The sequence below is a fragment of the Ranitomeya imitator genome, chromosome 4, assembly GCF_032444005.1.
Source record: "Ranitomeya imitator isolate aRanImi1 chromosome 4, aRanImi1.pri, whole genome shotgun sequence".
In the NCBI taxonomy this organism is placed as follows: domain Eukaryota; kingdom Metazoa; phylum Chordata; class Amphibia; order Anura; family Dendrobatidae; genus Ranitomeya; species Ranitomeya imitator.
This window is the reverse complement of record NC_091285.1, coordinates 371,668,851-371,688,489: the sequence shown is the minus strand read 5'-3', so window position 1 is coordinate 371,688,489 and position 19,639 is coordinate 371,668,851. Positions and strand designations below refer to the sequence as shown.

The window sequence follows — 19,639 nt, the reverse complement described above, 5'->3', positions numbered from 1 at the left end:
CCTGCTGGGTTAAGCAGGTGACATTTAATGGGGAATTTTTGGTATTACTGATCATATTGTCTGCCATGGGATTTTCTTGTGTAAATCGGCAATCAAAAACCCTCAAGTGAATACACTCGCAAAAAGATTTGGTGGCAACAGGCACTGATTTTTCAGCTTGAACAGTGAGGAGCATACTTCATGTTCAAACTCCAAGACGTACACCTCTACTGACCCAAAAGTGGAACAAAAGTCAGCTTTAAGGATCCCAGGTATACTATAAAAGATCACCTTGGCTTGGTTTTAGAAGTCCTCAAAGAATCTGGAGTGGCCTGAATTGAACTTCATAGAAAATCTATGGTAGGATTTGAAGAGAGATGTTGCAACATGAGACCCAAGAATATTAGTGAACTGGAGACCACTGCCCATGAGCAGTGAATTAAGATTCCTCATGAATCCGGGCAGATTGGTGTCTGGCCAGGCATCACATTTGCAGAATGTCAGATTGACTGCAATAGTATTAAAAGTAGCATTTTTGTTTTGAATATGGCGAAACCACTTGTCCTATTTCGTTGCATTAAACTGTTTAAATGGTTCTTGTTTCATTGCTAATTTTGCTTATAATCACTATTTGCAATCGATTGGGGAATGCAAATATATATTTTTTTCAAACTTTTTCATATAACTGTATACATATATATATATATATATATATATACATATATATATATATGTATACTTGTATACTGTATATATATATATATATATATATATATACGTATATATATATAATTGTATTTCCCAATCATCATGTAGTGATTAAAAATTATTTTGGGGTGAACTCAAAACTTCTCGAGCATACTGAAATCACTTAAAGTGTATTCAACTCTTGGCTATATATGCATATCACATGCATATAACACAACATAAATATCAAGAGGGAGCTATAGTAATCATAATATAATTTTTGTCTTTTTTCAGCCTTCTTAAAGATGTCTTTCCCTTAATGTGATAAAGCCTCAGGACTGCAAATGTATTCGTATTCTAGCTACATAAATTTAGAGGCTTGTAAATGTGTTATTTAAAGGCTATCTGAAGCTACAGAAAATCTCTAATATGTCATAAAGACAAGGTATCATTAGTAGGGTACACGATTCTGAGACCTGATCTGTATGCTAGAATGAAACTAGCCACAGGGCCTGTGACTCTTCCTCGGAGAGCTTAAGCCGCTAATGGACTTGCATTCGTTTTTGGGCCATCTAAGCTCTCATAAAGAGATATCAGTGGATCAGAGCTGCTATGTTCTTAAGTGCCATTGTTCTAGAGAAGTTTGGGAGTCTCAGAGGCCGGATCAGAGATAACTATATGACATATTATAATTTTGCTATTACTGAAGATGAGCCTTATATCCATTATTCAAACAATAAAATGAAAATGTTATCCAATTTGCAACTCTGAGGCTATATACCAGCATGTTTTTCTTTATTTTTTTTTTATTTTGTCAATGTTTCCTCAATCTTGGGCACAGTATGTTCCCACGGTGTATATCTAGCTATGTCTACGTCATGTTCCTAAGCAAAACGTTTCTGACCATAACAGGAGTGAAAGGAATTCTGTTTACCTTTTTATGTGTCTTATGTCTTTCACTTGTATCTTTATCTTTGCTTGCTTCCTATGCTTTCTCATCTTTATGTCATTTCCCTTCACTGGGTCCTTACAGTCAAGTAATGGTTGTCCAGAATGCCAGGTAGAGTCAAACTTTATTTTTTATCGAAAACAGAATTATATTACTTTGCATGAAAAAAAAACACACATAAAGCAACGCTGCTTGACAAATTTCACAAAATGTATTACAAATCTTTATTTGTAGACATTTTAGGATTAAAGGGGTTCTCCATTTTGGCCATTGTAAACTAAGTGGAATATGTTATTAGTTTACAATGTTAAAACATTGTATTAGTTTATGTTAAAACATTGCCCAATTTTTTTACATTTAACAGGACGGCTGTAAGATATGGGTTTCTGTATTATGAGTTCCTCCTATGTCATTCAGGAAGTACATCTATAGTGACTTGACTAACCCTTAAGCTGGATTTACATTGGTCTATTATCATGGACTAGCAATCCTAGAAACACTCATTTACCCGATCAGGCAGTGTAAACAGGCTGCCAGGCAACTGACGGATGAGAAAAATGCTCATTTATCAGGTGAAATCATTTTTGAGCAATTTAAAAATCTTTGTTCTTCAGCACATTGTCCTGTGTAAACATGTGCTGCCAAAAATAATGTCAGTCCATGCACACAGAATTATATATAACTGATCATAGAAAATGCAGTCTGCCTATCTAAACACGTTTTTCAACTGCTGCCGATCAGCAAACAAGTTTGATGCCGCAAGTTAGGTGGTGCAAACCTGCCCTGAAGCCCCCATACAAATTAGACTAACGTCATCGAAAACCACAATATCGACAGATTCACCCAACAGTCTAATTTGTATGTGAGCTTCAGACAATTTGTTGTCCAGAGAAATATTGATCTGGCATGTCCGATGTCAGACTGCCAATCATATTGTCTCATGGAAATAAGCCACCGCCTATCTAGCAGCAACTCTTTCATAGAGAACACAGAATCGTTTGGCTGAACAATTGGTCAATCCATCTAATCTGTATGGCAGGCTTTATACATATAACTATATATATCTCTGAGTATGACTTAATGATATACAAAATCAAATAAATCCAAAGTATTGTTTTTTGGAGCTATTACCGTATATAAGTCATAGAGGTGAGGTTTATCATCTGATTTTGGCATGCGCAGTTCACATCAAAAAGGGCACCTATCGATATTTTTATTTTGGCCCAGCTCCATGCACTGAGCTGCATTCAACCTCTTTCGGCCAGAACTTGTAAGTAGAAGCTCTATTTAGAGCATAGGCTTCCGGATATACAGGTATTGACTGGTGCACAGAGGGATTTATTATACATTATCCCTGTACAGTAGGTGGATTGGTGGCAATGATCCGATTGTGTGCTATGCACAATCTATGGGCTGTGACAGTGAGTAATCCAGCTTTCAGGCGGCGGTCCACAGACTATACAGAGCACCAGATCTCATCAATATGTGAATCTCACTGCATTTTAAACTTTAGGTACACACCCAAAATGGGAGGGGAAGCGTGACTTCACACCAGTGGGAGCAATGCCAGCCCATCTTTGCAGCAATTGCAATGCTTTATTCCATTACCATTGCTTTTCGTGGCAAAGGTAAATAGCTGCTCTTGCTAGTGGTAAACTGTGGAAAATATGAACATTTAATATGTAATTATTCATATTTTCTGCAATTGAAATAAAGAAATAAACATTATCCATCTGCAGGAATATTTTTTGGGAGGTTTAGGTGACATGTTCCCTATGATTTGTTCATATATTCCACAGAGTAGTTAGAGAGGAATGGCGCAATGCAGGGATCAAAGAGAGAGTTTTCCAGGATTAAATGAGGAAAGGAAGTGTTTCCTGTCAACATGTCAGGAGAGCTGCCAGCACCTCTTTAAGTGGTCCTTCACCCATGCAAGAAGATTTTTTATCCATGTCCTATCAAACCTTCTAACCTTAATTCAACATTGGTCAATTAACAATTGATTACTAATTTCTCTTGTCAATTAAATCATTTAGTAATATAAAGTATTGGTTCTCAAGAGACCCCGTGAGACCGATAAAGCTGAATGTTCTTACACCTAATTACACACACTTATGGACAACTATCCATTAAAGAAACTGTATCTATATAATATCTAAGCAATATTTCGCTGCATTTCTTTATTAAGAAAACACTTTATTTTGATAAAAATAGAGAACCCCTTTAAGTACAGTATATTGCATGGTGGTTTTAATAGTAAAACTGTATTCCACAGTTAGTTATAGTATATATGAGGGAAAGTCTTCATCTTTGTCATTCACTCCATAATTTTATCTTGAGTACACTTTCCTACTAATAAAAAAAATTAAAAGATAAGACAGAAGCATTTCTGATTGATTCACTTTAAAGCCTTGTGAAAGTATTGTTAAGTTTTATTTTTAAAAGTGATGTGTGTCTAATTTCCCCTTTGTGGCCTTGCCGCTACCAATTATCTTGCTTTTTTGACTTCTTCTATGCGTTTTCTTTTTTATCCCCACACGTAATTATCATTTAACTTTTTTTTTTTAAAATAAAGAACGGCCATAGTATGCATATAGCTTAGATGGTTGAGGCATATTGACAGCTGCTACATGTGTATTTTTGACAAGTCCTTAGCATATTCTCTCCTGTGATTCAAAATGTATATCTGTTCGTTCTCAAAGTTGAGCACATCAGTGCTAATAATCTGAGATCATGTTTCTGAGTTTAGAGAGTTTAGGGAAGCAAAATCAAAGCTTGAGAAATAGGTCATGCTGCAAAAGTTTGTACAATTTATTAGAATCATATTACATCTAATCGATACTTTATACATTTTTTGGTTAGCAAATCTGTTTTGTGGATTTTATGCAATATGCTGTGCATTATAAATAAATGTTTGACCTTATTCTATATATTGTCATGACTCTGGTGGTATCAAAATTCTTTTTTTTTTTAATTAACTAATTTTAAATAATTAAAAAGGATTTAATCATTTACCTTTTGATATAATCATTTACTTTGGTTGATTTTTTAAAAATTTATCTTTAACCTTAATTTTACTTTTTTGTGCCCTGTACTACTTTAATCAACAAACAAATTGTCTTAAAATGAAAGTGTCCTTTTTAATAACGTGCTTATTTAATAGATAATGCCCTGAAATGCAACCCTAAAAACACCCTCAATTGCTAGACATCAGGGATAGCACTTCTTCTGACTTTGTTCTTCACTGCCCATTGTTAGACAATGTCTGTCTCCAGTAACAGAGTTTCCGAGACTGCCTGCAGGAAATAGGGGGGCATTTCTCTCAGGAGCTGAAGCGTGGTCCCCTCTCTAGCCTACAGATATCCACATAGCAGCAATAAACCTGGCATCCCGGATAGTTTGAACATATAACAGATTTATTTGGCAATCCACAAATTAACGTTTCAATCTGTTTAGACCTTCATCAGAACTGATTGCCAAGGGGGAACTGTCAGGAAACAGCGCTGACAAGGGCGATCCGAATTGCTGTAGAAGAGTAATTCAGCAATTCGGATCGCCCTTGTTAGCGCTGTTCTCTTACAGTTCCCACATGGCAATCAGTTCTGATGAAGGTCTAAAAAGATCGAAATGTTAATTTGTGGATTGCCAAATGAATCTTATGCGTACAAATTATCCTGAGTGCCAGGTTTATTGCTACCATTGGATTACGGGTTGGAACCCTACTTGGGCACCAGAGTCACTCTACCAGGAGTGCCGGATATCCCTGTTCTACATATTCACATAGCAGTGATCAAGCCACAGCTGCTGTGGGAGCACATTCCTTTGTGTCAGGAGAATATAAAGCCCCTCTGCCAATGTGCCCTCTTAATCAGTATAGCAGGGTATTTGTGCATTGCTTCCCACTTCTCAGGAGAATACAGGGCACTGAAGAAGAACAAATAAAGTTGAGTGGAATTGAATTCTACTGAAATTTTACAAACATACATTCACCAAATTGCTGTTTTTTTGTAACTCACTTCCATAATAAGCAAAATGGAGTCCACTATTTTTCTAAACCATAAAGGGCCATAAAAATGTTAAAAATGTATTTTTTATTTTTTTAGCATATTATGTTTAATTATTATTATGCTTTGGGGTCTAGAGAGATTCCAGAGCACAGAAATGAACATTAACTTTCACTGCAAATCAAATTTCCCTGGAAAAAAACAGGTGAATTTGAATTGAGCCTAATCTGCTCATCTCTACTTGACACCTCTGCTATCTGCCTTTTTTGTCAGCCTCACAGGGGGTTAGACATTACATGGAGATTAGCTTCCAGGTGATTGGAGGAACATAGTGCACTCTTCTGAAGATAACACCAGGTATTATGGGAAGTGAGGGAAATGAGCTTTTGTCAGAATAGTACTGGTAAGGCTTCCATGCCCCTCACAGTGGTTAGGATTGTAAATTTCTGAGCAGAGGCACCAGATGGTAAAGGGGGAAATAAGGCCATGACTGCAGAGAAAGTGAATGAACCTTGAAAATAATGTGAGAAAAAGTTAGTCTGCAGTCTTTTTTTAACTTTTATTGAGAACTTAGTTATCCTTTAAGGACAAAAGGTATCAGTCCTTCACAAAAGGGTGGTGAAATTTTAGTCCTTAGGACTCATTTATTCTTTATTCTTGGTTATACCACGTCACCTTTAGTACCAATTTATATTTTATCTTATGCATTTTAACCAGGTACATAAAGCATTGGTTTTGCTATATCCTTGCATAATCCCTTGTCATATAAAGAAGTATTGCCAGTGTCAGTATATAACTGATAGTTACTGTAAAACTCCCTGGTGATTGATTATGGTTCAGCCAGGGGCATTTGATAGACATCCTGCTGCCATGTTAGCCCATTAAGGCCCCTTCACATTAAGCGACGCTGCAGCGATACCGACAACGATCCGGATCGCTGCAGCGTCGCTGTTTGGTCGCTGGAGAGCTGTCACACAGACCGCTGTCCAGCGACCAACGATGCCGGTAACCAGGGTAAACATCGGGTAACTAAGTGCAGGGCCGCGCTTAGTAACCCGATGTTTACCCTGGTTACCATCCTAAAAGTAAAAAAAACAACCACTACATACTTACCTACCGCCGTCTGTCCTCCAGCGCTGTGCTCTGCACTCCTCCTGTACTGTCTGTGTGAGCACAGCGGCTGGAAAGCAGAGCGGTGACGTCACCGCTCTGCTTTCCGGCTGACCGACGCTCACAGCCAGTACAGGAGGAGTGCAGAGCACAGCGCTGGAGGACAGACGGCGGTAGGTAAGTATGTAGTGGTTGTTTTTTTTACTTTTAGGATGGTAACCAGGGTAAACATCGGGTTACTAAGCGCGGCCCTGCGCTTAGTTACCCGATGTTTACCCTGGTTACCAGTGAAGACATCGCTGGATCGGTGTCACACACGCCGATCCAGCGATGTCCACGGGAGATCCAGCGACGAAATAAAGTTCTGGACTTTCTTCAGCGACCAACGATCTCCCAGCAGGGGCCTGATCGTTGGTCGCTGTCACACATAACGATTTTATTAACGATATCGTTGCTACGTCACAAAAAGCAACGATATCGTTAACAATATCGTTATGTGTGAAGGTACCTTTAGTATGCCTTTATTAAATTACAGACCACTGAGACCAGAGAGGGTCGAGGAAGTCTGCTTGTCAATCAAATGCCTTAAGTGCTACAGTTGCTATTTATCTTGACATAAAAGGAGTTTAACAGCGAGGATCAGAGCTTTGTAAACATTATGGTGTCCCTGAAATTGCCATAAAGCCATAACACAAGGTATATACTAGGGAATAAGTTTGTGCTCAACTCTTAGCAATTTCTAGTGCTCTGAAGTAAGATGTCCATCTTAACTATTTCCAAAAATACTTTGGCACTCAAAATAGCAAGTCAAATAAGTATATAATATTTATTCAAAAGAGATGATTAATGTGTTCAAAGAAAAACAAACAAGCCAACGTTTCAGCCATTCAGACATTTACCAAGGTAAATCTGTGAATCGGGAAGTCAAGGATCCATGTGAGATACTTGACTTGCTATTTTTGTGTGCAAAAGTATTTTTTGAATATAGTTAACACAAGGTATACCATGACAAGTATATCATAATGCGCTATGATTAATGGTAATGGAAGAGAAATGCTATTAAATAAGGCTACATTGTTTTTAAATGAAATTTTAAACATAATATAAAGTTGGAAAAGTCACACAAAGCAGAGATATCACATCATACATTTGTCAGAATGTTAAGAGAGTTCATAAGTGAAATTCTATGACGTTACTCTTTTTTGCCCTAGTGCTGAATACAAGAGAAGAACAAAATATGTGCAAAAAAGCCTAAACCCAGAATGGAATCAAACAGTGATTTACAAGAGTATCTCCATGGAGCAGGTTTGTGGGGTTACATATTGTATTGTTTGTTCTACAGTACAGTTTGTATCTTTGTTACATACTCTTAACTTTTTAGCTATATCTTTAAGTATATCTTTTCTTTTTTAATTCATTAGAAAAATAGGAGATATTCACAAAACAAAACTTTCATTATCATCTACCTAAAATTTATGTTTTTTAAACATTTAGATTCTATACATGGATGGATATTTCTAAAAACTATTCCCTACGTTACAATGCATCCTCTTTCAGAACAAATCCTGTTTTATTATTTAGATTTTTTTTCTTATTTCTTTTCAAAGGGATCATGGTCAATGAGCTATTAAATAAAACCTGTCAATTGAACCTGTAAACAGACCGCTAATCCTAAGATGTCCCTCAGATGTCCGTTTTTACTTGCAGTACATGTTGTACTTGTGTTTTTCATGGATATAGAGTGTACCTATTGTAGTCTATAGGTCTGATTGCATATCTGTGTTTTTTTCGGACTTAAGGTCCTCATGTCTATTTTTGATCCGAGTCATGGGTCACTGACAAACTTGGACACACTGATGACATCCTAGTTGCATCCTAGTGCTGTACATTTTTCACGACATAGCAGAACCTTGAGAAATCTCCATCATTTTTTTGCGTACTAAAAAAAAACTGATGTTAAAAACTAACACACTGACTAATACTGATGACAATCTAATACAGCACACTGATGTAAATCCATCAGTTTTTTTTTTTACCTTCACGGGAACAAAAAATTTGAATGATGCCTAAGGTTAGATTCACATAATGTGGCAGAAAAATACAAAATTTGGAAAAAAAAAATCTGTTAGTGTAAATTTTTAATTTTCTGTATAGTAAATTTGGATAGATGTTGCATATTTCCATTATGAAATTTTGAAGAACACGAAAGAAAAGTTGCATTTTGACATCTACTGTAAATAAAGACGAATAATTTACGCTGTGGAAAAATGTGTTCGCTGAAAGGTGCTCCAAGTTTCATTTGCTGATATTTTCCCAAGGTTAACGATCATAGGGTAATTTTACTATAATCTAAACTTTATGCAACAAAATTATGCAGTGATATGCCATATGTAAAATCACTCTCAAGGGTAGAATTACACGTAATGCAGTATATGATGCAGAAGTGGATCCAACAGGATGGAATTAAATAAAGTCCTTTCTTTATATTATTCCTTTTTGTATCAATATTTGTATAGGCTGTATAGTAAAGGGGAGAGCATCAGCTAAAAATATTTTCATTTCCTTTTTTGTTATTCCTCTCAAAGTGGTACATCACTCACTAACTGTAGCTCTACCCCATATCTAAGTGAAAAATTCATTAAAGTCATTATAAAAAATTATAAACAGACCGGTATAAGTAATATTTTTCGCAATGTACAGAATACTTTATCTTTATAATGTTTTTATTTCACTTTCTATTTTCATTTTAGCGTGGTTTTGATGTGTGAAGGCGTCAGCTAATTATGTGATAAGAACCAACACTTTCATCTTTTAACATTTCACAATTTGAATTTCCTATTTTAAGAAATTGATTTTGCATAATAGTCAAATAGAACTACATAAAAGCTGTGTTGAAAAAAAATGTATCTCTAGAAACTAAAGTGTGCAGTGCAGACGTATGCTTCATCATACTCAAAGGAAGTAATCCAGAAAGTGTGCTAAATGTATTGCGGTTTTTTTACCATATCAATTAGTTATGGCTGCTGCCTCCATTCTAGTGTAATAAGATGATTACTATATCGCAATATTATTTAAAGGGAACCTGTCACCAGACCAATCTGCAGACAGTATGGTACAGTGCAGAAGCAGCTGATCAGATTGATATATAGGTTTATAGGAAATATTCAGTATAGCTTAATTTTATTTAAATCTCTACTCATTATGGTCTCAGTAGACCGGTCCGGATCAGTGACTCACAATCACCTATTTGAATGAAACATTCAGAATGAGCAGGGTTTGAGCTCTCTGGTAGCTGCTTGGTTACGCACATGCACAGGGTTTTTATATAAAAACAGCATAAGGTTTATTGTCGATTATAAACTTTATAGCTCCAAAATTAAAACAGGCTTCCTTCAGTACAAATGCATAACATATATAGTTCATTCTTTAGGTACAATGAATAAAGTAAATGTAGCAGCCTTTGTTATGAAAGGCAATTCAGTACCACAATGGACATAGCGGTCAGAGCACATACAGTGATCTGACAATAACCCAAAATCATAGAACGAGCTCTGAGACGTGGGAACTCTGCAGACCGCAATCCCTAATCCTCTCCAAACAACACTAGAGGCAGCCGTGGATTGCGCCTAACTCTGCCTATGCAACTCGGCACAGCCTGAGAAACTAACTAGCCTGAAGATAGAAAATAAGCCTACCTTGCCTCAGAGAAACACCCCAAAGGAAAAGGCAGCCCCCCACATATAATGACTGTGAGTTAAGATGAAAATACAAACGTAGGGATGAAATAGATTCAGCAAAGTGAGGCCCGACTTTCTTAACAGAGCGAAGATAGGAAAGATAACTTTGCGGTCTACACAAAACCCTAAAGAAAACCACGCAAAGGGGGCAAAAAGACCCTCCGTACCGAACTAACGGCACGGAGGTACACCCTTTGCGTCCCAGAGCTTCCAGCAAAACAATTAGACAAGCTGGACAGAAAAAATAGCAAACAAATAGCAAAGAAGAACTTAGCTATGCAGAGCAGCAGGCCACAGGAATGATCCAGGGAAAATCAAGTCCAACACTGGAACATAGACAGGAAGCCAGGATCAAAGCATTAGGTGGAGTTAAGTAGAGAAGCACCTAATGACCTCACAAGATCACCTGAGGGAGGAAACTCAGAAGCCGCAGTACCACTTTCCTCCACAAACGGAAGCTCCCAGAGAGAATCAGCCGAAGTACCACTTGTGACCACAGGAGGGAGCTCTGCCACAGAATTCACAACAGTACCCCCCCCTTGAGGAGGGGTCACCGAACCCTCACCAGAGCCCCCAGGCCGACCAGGATGAGCCACATGAAAGGCACAAACAAGATCGGGAGCATGGACATCAGAGGCAAAAACCCAAGAATTATCTTCCTGAGCATAACCCTTCCATTTAACCAGATACTGGAGTTTCCGTCTCGAAACACGAGAATCCAAAATCTTCTCCACAATATACTCCAACTCCCCCTCCACCAAAACCGGGGCAGGAGGGTCAACAGATGGAACCATAGGTGCCACGTATCTCCGCAACAATGACCTATGGAAGACGTTATGTATGGAAAAAGAATCTGGAAGGGTCAGACGAAAAGACACAGGATTAAGAACCTCAGAAATCCTACGAAAGTACGAAGGTACGAAATCACAAAGTCAAAACGGGCAAAAAACAGCGACCAACGAGACTGTCTAGGATTCAAACGCTTAGCAGACTCGAGATAAGTCAAGTTCTTATGATCAGTCAATACCACCACGCGATGCTTAGCTCCTTCAAGCCAATGACGCCACTCCTCAAATGCCCACTTCATGGCCAGCAACTCTCGGTTGCCCACATCATAATTTCGCTCAGCAGGCGAAAACTTCCTGGAAAAAAAAGCGCATGGTTTCATCACTGAGCAATCAGAACCTCTCTGCGACAAAACAGCCCCTGCTCCAATCTCAGAAGCATCAACCTCGATCTGGAATGGAAGAGAAACATCTGGCTGACACAACACAGGGGCAGAAAAAAAACGACGCTTCAACTCCTGAAAAGCCTCCACAGCAGCAGAAGACCAATTGACCACATCAGCACCCTTCTTGGTCAAATCGGTCAATGGTTTGGCAATACTAGAAAAATTGCAGATGAAGCGACGATAAAAATTAGCAAAGCCCAGGAACTTTTGCAGACTTTTCAGAGATGTCGGCTGAGTCCAATCATGGATGGCTTGGACCTTAACAGGATCCATCTCGATAGTAGAAGGGGAAAAGATGAACCCCAAAAATGAAACCTTCTGCACACCAAAGAGACATTTTGATCCCTTCACAAACAAAGAATTAGCACGCAGGACCTGAAAAACCGTTCTGACCTGCTTCACATGAGACTCCCAATCATCCGAGAAGATCAAAATGTCATCCAAGTACACAATCAGGAATTTATCCAGGTACTCTCGGAAGATGTCATACATAAAGGACTGAAACACTGATGGAGCATTGGCAAGTCCGAATGGCATCACTAGATACTCAAAATGACCCTCGGGCGTATTAAATGCAGTTTTCCATTCATCGCCTCGCCTGATTCGCACCAGATTATACGCACCACGAAGATCTATCTTGGTGAACCAACTAGCCCCCTTAATCCAAGCAATCAAATCAGATAACAATGGCAAGGGGTACTGAAATTTAACCGTGATCTTATTTAGAAGGCGGTAATCTATACAAGGTCTCAGCGAACCATCCTTCTTGGCTACAAAAAAGAACCCTGCTCCTAATGGCGACGATGACGGGCGAATATGCCCCTTCTCCAGGGATTCCTTCACATAACTGCGCATAGCGGCGTGCTCAGGCACGGATAAATTAAACAGTCGACCTTTTGGGAATTTACTACCAGGAATCAAATTGATAGCACAATCACAATCCCTATGCGGAGGTAGGGTATCGGACTTGGGCTCATCAAATACATCCTGGTAATCAGACAAGAACTCTGGAACCTCAGAAGGGGTGGATGACGAAATTGACAGAAATGGAACATCACCATGTACCCCCTGACAACCCCAGCTGGACACCGACATGGATTTCCAATCTAATACTGGATTATGGGCTTGTAGCCATGGCAACCCCAACACGACCACATCATGCAGATTATGCAATACCAGAAAGCGAATAACCTCCTGATGTGCAGGAGCCATGCACATGGTCAGCTGGGTCCAGTATTGAGGCTTATTCTTGGCCAAAGGCGTAGCATCAATTCCTCTCAAGGGAATAGGACACTGCAAGGGCTCCAAGAAAAACCCACAACGCTTAGCATATTCCAAGTCCATCAAATTCAGGGCAGCGCCTGAATCCACAAATGCCATGACAGAATACGATGACAAAGAGCAGATCAAGGTAACGGACAGAAGACATTTTGACTGTACTGTACCAATGGTGGCAGACCTAGCGAACCGCTTAGTGCGCTTAGGACAATCAGAGATAGCATGAGTGGAATCACCACAGTAGAAACACAGCCTATTCAGACGTCTGTGTTCTTGCCGTTCAACTCTGGTCAAAGTCCTATCGCACTGCATAGGCTCAGGTTTAAGCTCAGGTAATACCGCCAAATGGTGCACAGATTTACGCTCGCGCAAGCGTCGACCGATCTGAATGGCCAAAGACATAGACTCATTCAGACCAGCAGGCATAGCAAATCCCACCATGACATCCTTAAGGGCTTCAGAGAGGCCTTTTCTGAAAATAGCTGCGAGCGCACCTTCATTCCACTGAGTGAGTACGGACCACTTTCTAAATTTCTGACAATATACCTCTATTTCATCCTGACCCTGACACAGAGCCAGCAAATTTTTTTCTGCCTGATCCACTGAATTAGGCTCATCGTACAGCAACCCAAGCGCCAGGAAAAACGCATCGATATTACTCAATGCAGGATCTCCTGACGCAAGAGAAAACGCCCAGTCCTGAGGGTCGCCACGCAAAAAAGAAATGACGATCCTAACCTGTTGAACTGGGTCACCAGAGGAGCGAGGTTTCAAAGCCAGAAATAGTTTACAATTATTTTTGAAACTCAGAAATTTAGTTCTATCTCCAAAAAACAAATCTGGAATAGGAATTCTCGGTTCTAGCAAAGAATTCTGAGCCACAAAATCTTGAATATTTTGAACTCTTGCCGTGAGCTGATCCACACATGAAGACAGACCTTTAATGTCCATTGCTACGCCTGTGTCCTGAACCACCCAAATGTCTAGGGGAAAAAAAGGCAAAACAGTGCAAAGAAAAAAAAATGGTCTCAGAACTTCTTTTTTCCCTCTATTGAGAATCATTAGCACTTTTGGCTTCCTGTACTGTTATGAAAGGCAATTCAGTACCACAATGGACATAGCGGTCAGAGCACAGAGTGATCTGACAATAACCCCAAATCATAGAACGAGCTCTGAGACGTGGGAACTCTGCAGACCGCAATCCCTAATCCTCTCCAAACAACACTAGAGGCAGCCGTGGATTGCGCCTAACTCTGCCTATGCAACTCGGCACAGCCTGAGAAACTAACTAGCCTGAAGATAGAAAATAAGCCTACCTTGCCTCAGAGAAACACCCCAAAGGAAAAGGCAGCCCCCCACATATAATGACTGTGAGTTAAGATGAAAATACAAACGTAGGGATGAAATAGATTCAGCAAAGTGAGGCCCGACTTTCTTAACAGAGCGAGGATAGGAAAGATAACTTTGCGGTCTACACAAAACCCTAAAGAAAACCACGCAAAGGGGGCAAAAAGACCCTCCGTACCGAACTAACGGCACGGAGGTACACCCTTTGCATCCCAGAGCTTCCAGCAAAACAATTAGACAAGCTGGACAGAAAAAATAGCAAACAAATAGCAAAGAAGAACTTAGCTATGCAGAGCAGCAGGCTACAGGAATGATCCAGGGAAAAACAAGTCCAACACTGGAACATAGACAGGAAGCCAGGATCAAAGCATTAGGTGGAGTTAAGTAGAGAAGCACCTAACGACCTCACAAGATCACCTGAGGGAGGAAACTCAGAAGCCGCAGTACCACTTTCCTCCACAAACGGAAGCTCCCAGAGAGAATCAGCCGAAGTACCACTTGTGACCACAGGAGGGAGCTCTGCCACAGAATTCACAACAAGCCTTACCAACCTCGGTTTTCCGGGCAGAAATGGCCCAAGTAGTATTAATTGTGTTCACCAAACACCTCTGTTCAGCTCCAGCACAACTTCACTCTTCTGAATTAATCCAGCTGCTGTTATTAGGCCTGTAATCCCCGGGCTGGATTATGGGAACATCCTTTTTCACCTAGACTCTTTTGGTTGCTCCAAAATCCTTGACCCAAAATCCAAACTAAAACTCTCTCAGTAACTTAGTGTTATCGGTACAGACTTTGTATTACCGAAGCCACCAACCTCAGATTCAGGCACCACCATCAATTAAGATGGGATCTACTTATCACATGCCCAATAGAAAACATAAGAAGCAAGGAAAAAGAAGGTATGCAAAGACGAGGATCATCTGACTAAAATATATTTATTTATTAAATGACACACAAGCCAAAACAAAGATATGTAAGACATGTTAAAAACACTTAAAAAGCACCATACTACAACACAAGAGCACCCTAAAAAGATCAATCAAAAGTGCTTCACAGTTTTTGCCGCTACAAAATATAAAGGGAACGCAATGTTATACCATACACAGTCTAATATTTAATACGAATATGGCATACATAATAAATTTGTCACATAAACAGTGTGCATACCAAATTTTGTATTGAATATTATTGAATATTAGACTGTGTAATGTATAACATTGCATTCACTTTAGATTTTGTAGCTGTATAAATGTACAGCACCTTTATTTGATCTTTTTAGGGTGCTCTTAATACATGCTCCAGACTTTTATTGGCAGAATTTCACACTCATAATACCATGGCTTATTCTTTATTGATTCCTTATGTTTCATCTTACAGACTGGTGGATTAGACTTCAACACTAAAGTGTTATGGTCCGTTACACAATTACGGCCATTTGTGCTTTTTAAGTGTTTTTAATATGTCTATGCTTTAGCTTGTATTATATATATATATATATATATATATATATATATTAGTCAGGGGATCCTTGTCTTTGCATAACTTCTTTTTCCTGGCTTTTTCAAGGGTATAAAATAAGCACTCAAGGTTCCTGTAGATTGCTAAATAATCTGTCTGTGAAAATGTTTTCTTACTTGCAACCATGTGTAAAATGGTACTAATTGTGTTTTCATTTATGATATAGCTGAAGAAAAAAACATTGGAAGTCACAGTGTGGGATTATGACAGATTCTCTTCCAATGACTTTCTTGGTGAGGTAAGATAACAGATCTTCATCACTCAGTGTTTACTTCATTCAAAAGTAATATCTGATGATTGATACTCTCACCAACAAACAGACACATCTCCTTTATAAATTTGTCAGCAACAGCGAGAGATGAAGCTTTAGATAGGATGATACTGTTTTCAATGCAACCATGCAATGCTCAAAATCACTTCTGCGAAGCTTTGGACGGTTGTCTTAAGGTACCATAGGGTTGACTATAGAGTTAATTCGACTTTCCTAACTTTTGATGGATCTATTTCTGGTGCTTAAAAAAGGCTTTTGTTCCTTCTTGTGAGATTATAATTTTAGGTACATATTATAAGATTCACATATGGAGTATGCATACAAAACGAATGTGTATTCACATAATAGAAATACCCATTCCTGTAATATTTGCAGAAGCTAAAATGTAGCTAAGTATATGACATTCTTTTGTTTTTAGGTATTAATAGATTTATCAAATGCCTCCTATCTTGATAACATGCCACGTTGGTACCCATTGAAGGAGCAAAGTGAAAGTATTGACCATGCCAAGTCTCACCCCAGTCACAGCAGTCAACAAGTACCAAAACCATCAGTCATTAAGAGCAGAAGTCATGGAATCTTTCCAGATCCATCAAAAGGTAATAGAAAAGCTTATTTAGTCATTAAATAATGTTCTATTTTTGCATTTATATCTTTGGTGAGCTCTGTCTTTATAATAACTTTCATAATATAACACTTTAAATTAAACAATTTACATTATACTTTGATTTTTAAAGGACAATTTGAACATGTCCTCAGTCCATCAAAAGTAAATTATTTCAATAGTCTTTGACAACAGTCTTCCATTTTGTTTATTGCCCTTACTCAATCAAAACCATAAATATCTCTTTTGGTAATTCAGGAAATGTTTGAATAAGTAAAAAGCAAAGAGCATATTTCTTCATGTTTTTAGATGTTCTCTTATACAACATGTTTTATGTTTAGTGCCGGTTTTGTGAATATAAATAAAACTTTGATATAAAGATATTACTGTATTATAGTTGCTCAGGTCAATAATATCTCTCAGACCTGAGAATAAAAATTCTCAAAAATGTAATATTTTTCCTCCTTGGTGTGGAAACCAACTAACTTTCTACACGTGTACTTTTAGATATGCAGGTTCCAACTATAGAGAAATCTCATAGCAGCCCTGGTAGCTCAAAATCTTCTTCTGAGGGACACCTTCGTTCACATGGACCATCACGTAGCCAAAGTAAAAGCAGTGTCACTCAGACCCATCTTGAAGATGCTGGAGTAGCCATCGCTGCTGCTGAAGCAGCTGTCCAACAGCTTCGTCTTCAACCAAGTAAAAGACGCAAATAAATTCCTCAGCATGGCAGCTTAATGTTCATCTGTTGCCTTTTCCTGCTGTTCCCCCTTGTTGACCATTATTTGTTGTCACTACTTGTTCACCTTTGTTAACTGTCCTTTATTGTGAAAATTTTGTCCACATCTAATATATGTTACCCGATTTTTGTTTACTGAGATTTAATGAAACTGGCTGTTTCCTCATTGGTTCATTCTTTCATCCAAGTGTCTTCATTTCGTATAATGTCTGGTATGCCCCATAATGTTGATTACATGTATGACTCTCGTAGGTCCAATCGCAGTGTCATTTCTTCGTCCTCAAATTTATTTCAGTCACGACAAGGCCAGAATTCACTATTTTATTCTTCATACATGTCAAGTGTGTGAACATTATCTACATTTAGCCATGCTTTATTTCCAAGAGATAACATTACAAAGTTCATGCATACATTATCATTATAGCGAAAACCATAGCCATATTTAAGACTAATAAATGTTGAACCACCACCAGTCACACCTTTGTAAAACACATTTGCTCATATCATTTTCAGTGATTGCTTAACATCACTGCACGCCCATGCCCACATTCTTCATATATGAAATATTAAAGTGTATTTTTTTATGGAATGTAGAATTAATCTAATGATTGGACTATTCCTAGCTTTATTTCTTTTAGATTTTGTTCATTATAGACTGTCAGTAGACCTCTAGTTAGACACACATACTACTTTTACATGATGATTAGCTCTGAAAACCATAAGAATTTTTCAGTCAAAAGCTTTGTCTATTGATATAGTATGTTTAGGTCATTGATACCTTTTCTATACATTCAAAAAGCATAAAATGAGCTTTAAAAAAAAAAGAAAAACATACATAAATATAAATTATTCTTCTGCTCGATTGCACACAAGTAAATATAAATTCTTCTGCCCGATTGCACACGAGTATATTCTTATTTATTACTAAACTGTATATACTTAAAATATATTTTTTAAAACAGGAGTCATAATAGTGAAAAAATATATCTATCCAATAATAATATGACATCAGTTATGCTGAAATATACAGTATATAAAAAAATGTAATACATCTGAGCAGAGTATATGGTTAGTATTGGGACTATGGTGATGTTCAGTCACCTCCACTGACCATACTGGACACAGAACACTAAAAAAGTTCCAAACAAGCGACAGAAGTATTTCTCAACACAGGGTGGCCCTCTTCTTATAAATATAGGCTAAAACATAAACTTTTCCAAACTTCAGAGTTTGTCTTTTGTACGTTGTATTTTTTGCCATTGTGAGTATATGGAAACCATAATCAAGGTCAAGGCATAGTATAGTGGCCAATCTCTTTCTAGATCATCTAAGCAAACACTTTTGGAAACACTAAAATGCTAATGTGTTCAGTGTTGCAATATATGATAGATTTTTTTCTTCTTATCTGTTACTTTTTCAGCTGTGTAAATAAATGACATATACACAGTACCATGAAAAGATGGCTCCACATAGTATAACTTTCACTAAGCACATTTAATGTAAATAATACAATTTGTTTTCCAAGCCTACGGATCCCAGATGTTTATATTGATTCATAATATTTTGTAACGAGTAACGGACCTCCTAAGTGATGCTACTGTAAACTATCTTCAATGCACATTATTATTTCTTATTGCAGTCAACACCCTAGAGCATATTGTTTATGAAAACTGAAAACCTTCCAAGAGAGATAAATGTGTTTGTTGCAGAAATTTGTTCTTGCATGTATTCTCACAGGAGTAAAGCCATGGTGGGAAAAAAACAACATTATTTTAAACCAATAAAAAGAAACAGCCAGTTTTAAAGCCCCTTAATGCTGTGCATGTGGTGTCTCTTTGGTGTTAAAAACACTACCTATCTGAATACAGAAAACAACACTTCTGTTTGCATGAATAACATTTAAGCTGCTTCCATCTGAGGATACATACTATGGGTTTCCATTTCACCCACACTGCCACAGCAGCACATAAAAGCGATCAGTCTAATTATGCCAGGAAGCAGCATAGACACAGCATAGCAGGAGTACTCCCAATTCAAAGAACTCAGTCTGACAATCTGCCTTCACCAGCAAATGACAGCAAAGACCAAAGCCAGCTAGCACTCAAGAAGACGATGTCCGATGGATCCGTCAAAGCAGAAGGTGAGGCAAATATTGTTTTAGCATTGTTTCTTTCTTAAGGAC

The 19,639-nt window shown here is 38.1% G+C and overlaps 1 protein-coding gene across 3 annotated transcripts in view; it reads left to right on the top strand.

Annotated features, from left to right (window-relative positions):
• The window catches only part of PCLO (piccolo presynaptic cytomatrix protein), a 665,287-nt gene that overhangs the window by 569,411 nt on the left and 76,237 nt on the right, over positions 1 to 19,639 (top strand). For 2 of the 3 annotated variants that reach the window (XM_069765158.1, XM_069765157.1), the window contains 6 exons: positions 1,700 to 1,726; positions 7,941 to 8,034; positions 16,007 to 16,078; positions 16,530 to 16,710; positions 17,223 to 17,417; positions 19,526 to 19,597. In XM_069765158.1, the coding sequence (XP_069621259.1) occupies positions 1,700 to 1,726; positions 7,941 to 8,034; positions 16,007 to 16,078; positions 16,530 to 16,710; positions 17,223 to 17,417; positions 19,526 to 19,597 (641 nt within the window). The remainder of the gene's footprint in view (positions 1 to 1,699; positions 1,727 to 7,940; positions 8,035 to 16,006; positions 16,079 to 16,529; positions 16,711 to 17,222; positions 17,418 to 19,525; positions 19,598 to 19,639) is intronic. The other variant, XM_069765159.1, reaches the window with a different exon arrangement.